Source organism: Astatotilapia calliptera, chromosome 18 (genome assembly GCF_964374335.1).
Source record: "Astatotilapia calliptera chromosome 18, fAstCal68.1, whole genome shotgun sequence".
Taxonomy (NCBI): Eukaryota; Metazoa; Chordata; class Actinopteri; order Cichliformes; family Cichlidae; genus Astatotilapia; species Astatotilapia calliptera.
Window position 1 is genome coordinate 27,927,091 of NC_137439.1, and position 10,195 is coordinate 27,937,285.

Sequence of the window (10,195 nt, forward strand, 5' to 3'; positions counted from 1 at the left end):
GACAACAGCAAACAGCAGCAAAAACAACAGAAAACTTCAGGATATTCTCAACAACTTAGCTAAGTATAGATGCATCAAACAGAAGTGAACTTCTGACTCATCAACTTGTATCTGACTCCTTTTAAAAGTGCATCTTAAACCCTCTGTGCTGTTATATCTCTCTGGTATGGCTAGCATATGTTCCTAACTTGCAGGAACTCTTGCCAGGTTCCATGTTCTGCCATTGCTGTAAAACCAACCAAAAAAAACCCCAGTACAGTACAGTCTTCAATTTTTAACTATGGGTTTCATTAAAATAAAAATACAAATAATAATATTAAATAAATCTCCTTGTACACAGAAACTAAATATAATTTAATTACAGTGTGAGAAATTAGAGACCAGTTTTATTATATTTGAAAATTATCTTTATCCAGTCAAATTAAATTGTTTTAGAGTGTGAGTGACTGCAAAAGAAGCAACAGTGTCGGCTACTTTAAAGCCTCTGGGCATCTTTCTGCAATTGGACACGGTTGCCTAGCAGCAAGCATTTAGGCGGGGACAGTGGAGGCAGTGAGCAGAGTAGGAAAGAGGGGGCGGGGCTCCTTTCCAACTCAGCAGGGGAGGAGGGCTGTTGGGCTGGGCTCCCCAGACTGAAACGCGGCTTTCAAGTTGGTGGTAGTAACCCCACTGTTAGCATTGCTGCCCCTTCCAACCCATCTACCTTCCTCTCTAATCAGCGGCTAGTCGGTGGTTTTTAACAGTGCACTCGGTACTAGCGTGGGAAGATGTCTAACGTCAACTGGAAGCCCTTTGTTTTCGGCGGGTTGGCTTCAGTGACGGCGGAATGTGGTGAGTGATGCAGCTAGGCCGAGCAGCGTGACTTCCTGTTGATTATTAATTATTTACAGTGTCGCGTGAGTGTTAATACAATGCTCTGTGTTGCAGGAACATTTCCAATCGACCTAGCCAAGACGCGCCTTCAGGTACAAGGTCAGGTGGGCGATAGCAAGTACCGAGAGATCCGCTACCGAGGCATGCTGCACGCTATAATGAGAATCGGAAGAGAGGAGGGGCTCCGAGCTCTGTATTCAGGGTCAGTAGGACGGACTCGCATGCTAGTGTTGTACGTGGGGTCTCCATAGCCTCGGCTCCCAAACGTAACTGCATTAAGATCTGACAAAGCTTTTCAACAAATTCCTTGTGTGTTTCTGTATGTTCAGAAATTTTTACACTTCCTCTCTTTCGGTACACTTCCTTTTTTGCTGACAGCCACATCAAAACCTCTTCCTCTTCTCTCGAAAGAGAAGCTCTGTTTTAGATTAGCCAAAAACCTTCAGAGATACTGCTGAACTGGGTAATGAAAGTAAACTTCCTTTGTTGCAGGATTGCTCCTGCCATGCTACGGCAGGCCTCCTACGGGACCATAAAAATTGGCACATACCAGAGCTTTAAGAGGCTACTGGTTGAAAGGCCAGAGGGTGAGTCTCAGTTTCTCTTTCTCTGTCTGAAACAAACACACACACAACCACACACTCAGCCTGCTGTTTATGGCAACATGTGCACATTCCTCTTGAAGGTCACAGATGAGGCACAGATGTGCACGTGTGTGACCTACTTAAACATGTATCCTCACTTTTCCTCATCTGAGAGCTCTTTGTAACAGTCAGCGCCTGCAGTGAAACACTGAAAACTGACTGCTGCCCAATATCAAACGCAGCTTGTTCACAGTTACAGCCTGCCTCCCACTCGCTCTTCTCTTTCAGACGAGACGCTGTTGACTAATGTGTTGTGTGGCATTCTCTCCGGTGTCATCTCCTCCTCCATCGCCAACCCTACTGATGTGCTTAAGGTAACTATTTACACACATGAGGGTCGTTTCGGATCTTGTGTTCTCTTTATCAGATGGCAGTAGGACACGTCTGACAGGTTTTTGGAACTGTGGTGAGGCCTGGAGCCATTTTTTTTGCAGATACAGACTGCAGCTTTTTCACTTTTGTTCTGTTGTATAAGGAGTTGTAGTCTTGAGGAAGCAATGTCTTCTTTTTTTCCCCAAGTCTTAACTTTTGTTAAGTGGAATGAAGGGCACCGAGGTGTCCCTGTGACCTCAATTATGTGTTATTTATAGAGTGAAACCTCACAGTTTTAGCATAGTGTTCTGTAAATGATATGCGTGCAGGACTGCCAGTGCTTGTCTGTGCTCAGACTGTGTCCTGGCTAGGCGTGGCTTTTTTTTAAACTCCTTGTAAGCCACATGACCTTCTGTCTGCAGTCTATTAAGGGTTAACAGGGTAATACACGGGCCTGCTGTTGGGGAACATTATGTTTTGATCACATTGTGTACTAGCTGCGCATGCCAAGCCTTTCACTGAGCCAAGAAATAAACCAGGCCTGATTTGCTAACAAGTCAAGGATGGGCTGGAGGGTTCTTGGAAGTGGGGATTGGGAAAATACTTTTGAGTACTGAGCTTGCCAAAAACAATTCCAGCAAACTTTTAAATTCCAATAGAAGCCCAAGAAATACACACTCCCCTAAGTTGGCTTTGCAGCGTTACACATCGTTTGTGCACTCTTGCCCTTTTCAAGTTCAACTTCGTAACATTCACCTCTTTCTGTCCTCCCAGATCCGCATGCAAGCTCAGGGAAATGTGATCCAGGGCAGTATGATGGGCAATTTCATTAATATCTACCAGGAGGAGGGGACCAGAGGACTGTGGAAGGTGCAGAGAAGCTTCAAAAATGACAGCAGTATATACAGCATTGAGATAGTACAGGCACCCAACTTTAACCTTTTCTCTCTCCGCATCAGGGTGTCTCTCTAACAGCTCAGAGGGCAGCTATCGTGGTCGGGGTGGAGCTTCCAGTCTACGACCTCACCAAGAAGCATCTCATCCTGTCAGGTTACATGGGGGACACCGTGTACACACACTTCTTGTGAGTTTGAACTGGCTCCTCTTTGGCTATCGTGCCATGTGGTGCAATAACATTCAGGAAATTGCTTGCAAGTGGGGCGTATTCTAATACATTCAGGTGGACTCGAGCCAGAAAAACAGATCAAATACAGATTTTGGCTCATTGTTTGAAAGGAAGGGGTTTTTTTGTTGTTGTTTTTTTGTTTTGTTTTTTCATAAAAATCCTTAAAATAAAAAGGTCTTCCTGAGAATATCTGTTATACAGACAGGTATTGTGCTGTATTGTAGAGATTACTCAGCACTCCCAGCGGAAACCATTTCACAGTATTCCTCTTAGTTATTTCAGGATGTCTGCTCAGAGCTGCAGTGATGCCAAGTTTGTACCTGCCAGAGACTTCAGTGATTGTATTTATAGCAGCAAATGCCATGTGGGTACTTGGACGAGGCTGAGAATATTTTCTGTTTGTACTGGTGGTGTACACACTACCATAAAGACTGTTTTTAGTACCAGCAACATAGCTAAGGGACATAATGCATTTACCCTTATGGTCAACAGGTCCAGCTTTGTGTGCGGCTTGGCGGGGGCTCTGGCATCAAATCCGGTGGACGTGGTCCGGACACGCATGATGAACCAGAGAGGAGGAGCGCTGTACCAGGGAACATTAGACTGTCTGCTGCAGGTCAGTCAGAACCCCTGAAACGTGCTTAGATTCCGTTGCCCTCTAGGTAAAGAGTTACTCCATCGATTTTTGAATCAAGTCTTCTCATCATGTAAACACAGACACAGTCTTGAAAAAGAAGGCACTTGGACTGCTTTAAGCTTGTGAAGATATTTCAGCTCTCATCCAAGATGCTTCTTCAGCCCTAAAAACAAATGTAATCGATGTTTCAAAGGAAGATTGATATTTCCGTCTGCAGTAATAATACGGTGCTGACCTTCTCGCCCTTTCATTCATGCACATATATGGAAATTCAGAATCAGCATGAAGGCTAATTTGGAGTAGGGTACAAAGTGGCTTGCAGGTGTGCAGCAACTGCGGATAAGGTGACGCAGCTTAAATGCTGTACTTTATATTTGATTTGTCATTAGAATGTGTAGGAGAGCATCGACAGGGCTGTCAGCTGGAGTGGATCGAGAATTAGGCTGAACGTCACTTTGTGACTGGCCTGAACTAATTTTGTGCTCTATTTGTATCACATGTAAAATGTGAGAAAATGATCCCTGATGAAAATTAGTGCAGGGGAGACAGTTAAGCAAAAAGAGAGGAGCATTCTGGGAAGTACAGGATCTAGTGGTTTGGTTTTTCATGCAAAAGCCCATCTTTATTGAGCTGTGGAATACTTTTTAAAATGCAGACATCTTCATGACTTTCAGCAGCTGTGAAGTTTAGACATTTCCATTAGTTGGTCATGTATGATTTTTTTTTTTCTTGATGGTACATAATTACTGTCATAGCAAAGTTGAATATCCAGATCAGACCTTAATTTCACTCGTTCTTCAGTTCCTGTAAATAGATGCGCAGAGTGGGTGATCATCAGAGAGTAAAGAGTGTTTGTTTTCTTCTTTCAGACGTGGCGCTCTGAAGGCTTCATGGCCCTCTACAAGGGTTTCTTCCCCAACTGGCTGCGCCTAGGACCATGGAACATCATTGTATCCTTTCCAACTCCACACAGATGTTGTGATCTGTATATATAGATAGATATCCTCTGTGGTGCGACACCTTCTAAACTGTAGGAAATTCTCTTATGTATTTGCTGCCTTTGTTTCACTGAGGAAGGCTTTGTTAAACGCTCGCTAACTCTTTTATTAACTCTGTGAAACTACTGCCTCACTGCCCGACTGGTACTGATTAGAGGCAAATAGCTGCATGTGATGGAAATAGGGAAAGGTGTGGAGAGTGAACATTATCAAAGGCTAAGACTGGATTAAAGGTGATTGAACAGGGAAATAAAGGCTGGCAGATACTCACTGTGCTCCAACCAGGCCTGAAAGATCTAATGAGATTAGTTCTTTTTGGAGCAGAAATCAAAGTAACAAGAGAGACTCGGTGGTGCCACTCATTCTGACCAAAAAAAACAAAGTCCACTCCTCTTTTTTCTTAAGTTCCTTTACTCCAATTTTCAGTTCTTCCTCACCTATGAACAGCTGAAGCAGATCAGCGTGTGATCAGCAGAACAACATGGCGGAGATGAGTGTGAGCGCACGCTCCAAGAGGAGCTGAGAGGACCAAGATTGGGAAAGCGAGCTTGATGGAACCAGCAAGGGGAAAGGGGAACGCACATGTAGACCTGCTTGAAGGGTCAGAATGTGAATTTGCCAGATTCGTGTCTGGAGTGTCTCCTGAAGCCTATGGTGAATGTGGACACAGCACACACACAGATCCATGTATTTCATACTTTTTCTCATCTAAATGCTACGTCAGGCTAAGCAACTTTACATTTGCTATACAATTCCCTCAGATTCACGTGGCCTGATTTACTGACTGGGAACCAACAGTCCCAGGAACCTTGCTTAAAGGTGGCTCTAAAGTCACAGGGAAAACACGAGGCTTCTACACTTTTTAAGTGCTCTATAACCGAGTGCCTTAGTTTGAGATGCGGGGCTGTCTGAGCTCTACGCTGCATAAGGACAGCAGCTGACAATCGCCATAATCACTCCCTTTATGAATAGATTGAAAAGATGTTTAGTGTGCACGAGGTGACAAACTTAAATGTGAATATTGTATTTGGGTTTTTTTTGTTTAGTTTTTTTTATTAATTTATGTGTTTCTAAATTTAAAGAGACGGGTGTGTGAAAAGGTAAAATTATTTCAAAGAGTTTTCCCTGAGGTGTTTAGCAAAGAGCTGGGAATAATCCTGGCGTGCTGTAATAAATGAGTTTCATAAACAGCTCCTTGTCCATATGTGGTGATTAGTGGTCTCTCATGCCAGCAAGTGGAGACGGTGAGTGTGACCTCAGGCAGCTGAGGGTTGACTGTGCTCCCCGTTATGTTATCATTTGGTCTGCTGGAGGAAAAAAAAGTTACATAAACCTACGTATTATATCAGCTCCAGGTTCAGCCCGCTGAGCCGGCTGCCGTGCCGTTGTTTATGCTTTAAGGCGCCCAAACTGCTGCACGCGAGCCGCAATTAACGCCAAATGTATTTCTATATACTGCATTTGCTGTAAATGTGAGCTTTTATTGTGAGGAATGAATATGCCGCTGGCTGTTATGTGTGCATGTGTGTGTGTGAGCTATTGCTGCTGCCAAAGTATAAGCCAGTGTAACTTTTGTTATACCTTGTTGATGTAAATGCCCCATGTATATTTGAAATGATTAAAAATAAAGGACATGGATTTTTCACAGTATTGTCCTTTCCTGGTACCACAGTGTGGCACTGTGGAGCTACACACTCACCTCAGCATAACTGAATACACCAGTATCTGTTTATTATGAGTTTTTGTTGTTTTAATTCCCAAACCTCAGCTTTGAGGCCACAAATCTAGCACAGTCGTGTTTCTCGGGGATCGCCTGGTTCCTTTCAAACGTGTTCAAGCGGCATCCCACGAACGTTATGAATTTTTCAGGGGGAATATAAGATGTAATTGTTTTATTTCTGTGGGTAAATTCCCCAGTTTTCCCTCATCAGAGCTGTTTGAGGAGCTCAGGGGAGTGGAAGGCGCCGCAGCGAACGCGCAGGTCTCTGCGTGGATCTGTGCCTCGCTGTGTTATTTAGGGAGCGCCACCGCGGGACTTATTACTTGTGTGAGAACTGATACTGTTGGGTCTGCTTCATCTCAGCCACTGAGTCTCAGCGCAGCGTTTGCTGTTGGCGTCCTGAGCATGGCTGGGTGGAATAGCTCGATTCAAAAACAGTGCAGCAGAGTGTGGCAGGAGGACAGGTTTTAACACTTGGGTACGATCCACCCACAGCACAATTAGACCTCTAGGGCTCGAATCCGTGTCAAATTGAGCTAGAACAAGAATCCATGAGGCGAGGTGTAAAACAGAAATGAGAATAACGTGTGGCTTGATGCCAGGATTCGGCATCTGTAAGTTGGCAATTTAGCCATCTCTGGCACAGTCCTGGACAAGTATGACCACGGGGGATTCCAGCAGTCACAGACATGCTACATTATGGGTATTATTTGATGCCTGGCCCAAATGTGCGGGGGGGGGGGGGTACCGGCTCTATTGTGTTCCAGGGATCAGAGTGAGCTTTTGTATCTAAGGGATAAGGCTGCTCCAAAACACCCTGCCCTTTTTTTTTTTCATTTATTTTTTTCTCTGCCTATTTTTTTTTGTTCTTTCAGCCGTTTCTCTAATGAAAATGCTGCAACCCACAGATGGACGAGTGGCTGGAAATGCAGACAAGGAGACAAATCTATCGTAGTCTGAGGATCCATTCAGAGCAAGAACTCTGGCGCTCATAAGCCCCACTGTGCTGACAAAGACAGAAATCACAGGCCTATTGCCATTTCTTTTTTACTCACACTTATTTTCAGATATGGGACAAATCTCTTTTTTTTTTCCCTTGTATTGTCTTGATGCTTATATTTGAGGGGAAAGAAATGAATGACTTCCATCCTGAAAGCACATTGTTTGCAGGTCACGGATTTGGCATAACATCAAAATACTGTGCTTAGAGAGATGTCTGAAACATCTCCCCCCTGAAGGGGGGGAAAAAGTGCAGCCTTCTGTAATTTGAAATCGTGGCTGTGGTAAATATTTTGATAAATTGCACAGCCATACACTGCCCGCGAAGAACAAGCTGACAAAGTGAGGCTTTGGAAGTGAGGAACACAATAGATCGTGCAAAGATGTCAGCTTATTCTTCAGGAATTCTTCCCTGCAAAACCACAAAGATAATTTCGGAGTACATTTCAGAAAAGAAAAATTACAGCAAACCACTGCAGGATAAGAGAATAAAAAAGAAAACAAAAACTGACATTTTGGGAAATACACTTATTTGCTTTCTTGCTGGAAATTAGATGACAAATATCACTCTGTCTGTAAATATGGGGCTGAAGCCAGCATTTGGTTAGCTCAGTACAAAGCTTTCAAAGTATTTGTGCATAGTATTGCACAAAAGTCTTGAGTTACCCCTGATTGCTTTAGATTTTGCTTCCAAGGAGATGGACTTGTGGTCTTTAGCAAAACGTTGTTGAAAGTTTTCTTTGGACCTTGGCTGCTTTTTCACTCATTTTCAGTCCATTTACTGTACCTGACCATTTACAGAGGAATGTTAATGTGAGCCACTTAACTGACCTTATGAATCATTCAAGCAAGGAAAAGGCAATAACAAGTGATGAACCAGTCTACTGTGTACACATAGCAGAAAGCTTAGCAAAGAATTTATTTTAAATTGTATCTTTAAGCACTTCTCACAAAAACACACAATTTGTTCCCATTTCTTTGTTTGCATCTATGGAAAAAATCTCAAAGATAACACACCGTGACAGGCATGAAATGGTATTTAGCAGTCTCTGAAAAAGAACTACAACAGATGAACTGAAAGTATCTGAATGTCAAAAAGGAAGAAAAATCCAGCAAAGACCTGAGACCAGGATCTGAGAGCTGCTTTCTTTAGAAAGGAAAACAGGGAGAAAAGGCTGAACTGGACTGAAAGCCAGTGGCAATAGGTCTTATGGAGTGACGAATCAGAATTTGGTCGGGAGAGAGGTCAAGACTAATAGAATTATAAACACTGCCAATGCAGTAAAAGTACATCTAGATAGAAGAACATACATTAAAACACTATCAGTCATGGATCGGCCTCCCCAGAGCCCGGATATCAACATTGCTGAAGCAGCGTGGGATCATCTAAAGGCAGCCAACAGCCAAAGAAGAGCTTTGAATGTCCTTCAAGAAGCCTGGAGAAGTATTCCTGAAGAATACCTATAATCATTAAGTATGAATGAAACATGGATGTTGTTTTGTCTAGTTTAAACTTTGGTTGTACTGAAAGAAACTTTGTAAGGGGCAGCCGTTCACTACCTACTCGCCAGTGTTGTCATCCTTTTAAATACAGATTCTTTCCTTCTTTGACTTGATCATCAAAAGGACAATTCGAGAACGGCGCCTCCTTTTTCTGTTACTTTTATAAAAATCTTCAAGTGCCTGACTCAACTGTCCATATTGACTGAAACTCCTTTTCCAAACAAACAACAGGCTCGCTAGATCACAGCGCGGTCGACCTACATTCACACACCACTGGAAGGGGACTGGAACCCCAGGGAGACAGGATCACAAGGATGAGCCGCTGGTAATGCTGCTCCATTGTTCCATTAAGATGAGAACGGGCCAACAGAGTGAATGTTAAAGGAGATAAAGCGTGGGGAGATTTGTTCCGCATGCTGACTTCTTTCACTCTAAGGCTTCAAGAGTCAGGGGAAGTTAAGTCATGTCACTTGTGAAGCTTCTTGACGTCTTTATAAAAGTTAAATGACCTGTTAGTGTGTTCTGCTATTTTCAAAAGAACAGTTTGACATTTTGGGGACTATACAAATTCCCTTTCTTGCAGAGAGTTAGACAAGAAAATTCATCACACCTGAGCCCATGTGCAAATAGCCTGTTCAAAGCCTATTGATGTCATGGGGATGAATCGAGCTGAAAAGCTTTAAACGATTATTTACACCTTCTGTTTTTTAAAGCATTATATGATTGATTATAGGCCAGAACTGAAATCAAACATGATCTTTCCTTTTTTTAAAAACAAACAAAAAGAAACAAAAAATACAGCATCAGATTCGGGATACAGATCATTAGTGGATGATTTTGTGGTGGTCTGGGAGGAATCTTTTGCTGCTGAATGTGAATAAGAGCAGAGATGGTGATCGTCTTCAGGAGGAGGATGACAACTGTGTTGCTACGTGTCTATCCTGGAACAGCATGCCAAGTACCTGGGCATCCACGTCCACAACAGGCTGAACCAGAAGACCAAAAAAAAGACACAAGCAGGCTCGGGTTCTTAAGGAAGCCAAGTGCGTTCAGTGTATGATGGAGGTTTTCTGTGACTGAGTTGTGGTAAGCCCAATGTACTTTACTGTGGTGTACTACGGAAGCACTGCTTTGCAATTTTTCCTCGTAAATAAAGCAATTTATTGCTTTCCTGCTATCTAAATTTAGACAGTTTACAAAATATGACTGGATTGATGTGGCTCCGCCCCCCCCGTGACCCTGATAAGGACAAATGGAGGAGAATGGATGGACGGACTGGACTGAACAGAGCCATCACAGAGCTCTTGTCAGACTCGTTCTGCTTTGTGTAATTCCCAAGCATAAACACTAGGCAGAGCTCATGCACTTTCTTCCCACTAAGAC

General features: G+C 43.2%; 1 protein-coding gene across 1 annotated transcript; it reads left to right on the plus strand.

Annotated features, from left to right (window-relative positions):
- The first annotated feature begins 577 nt into the window (after window positions 1-577).
- On the plus strand, window positions 578-6,235 carry LOC113011045 (kidney mitochondrial carrier protein 1). Its single transcript, XM_026150407.2, has 9 exons — window positions 578-831; window positions 928-1,075; window positions 1,366-1,460; window positions 1,746-1,831; window positions 2,604-2,699; window positions 2,789-2,913; window positions 3,448-3,571; window positions 4,462-4,542; window positions 5,017-6,235. Exons 1-9 carry the CDS (start codon window positions 768-770, stop codon window positions 5,056-5,058), a joined length of 861 nt encoding a protein of 286 aa, XP_026006192.1. The 5' UTR covers window positions 578-767; the 3' UTR covers window positions 5,059-6,235.
- Window positions 6,236-10,195: the final 3,960 nt, after the last annotated feature.

Bases quoted from the DNA above. Each gene is read 5' to 3' on its own strand.
- LOC113011045 (XM_026150407.2), top strand. From the start codon at position 768: ATGTCTAACGTCAACTGGAAGCCCTTTGTTTTCGGCGGGTTGGCTTCA. The intron at 1,076-1,365 runs GTCAGTAGGACG...CCTTTGTTGCAG, and splicing joins CTCCGAGCTCTGTATTCAGG to GATTGCTCCTGCCATGCTAC. The intron at 2,700-2,788 runs GTGCAGAGAAGC...TCTCCGCATCAG, and splicing joins GGACCAGAGGACTGTGGAAG to GGTGTCTCTCTAACAGCTCA.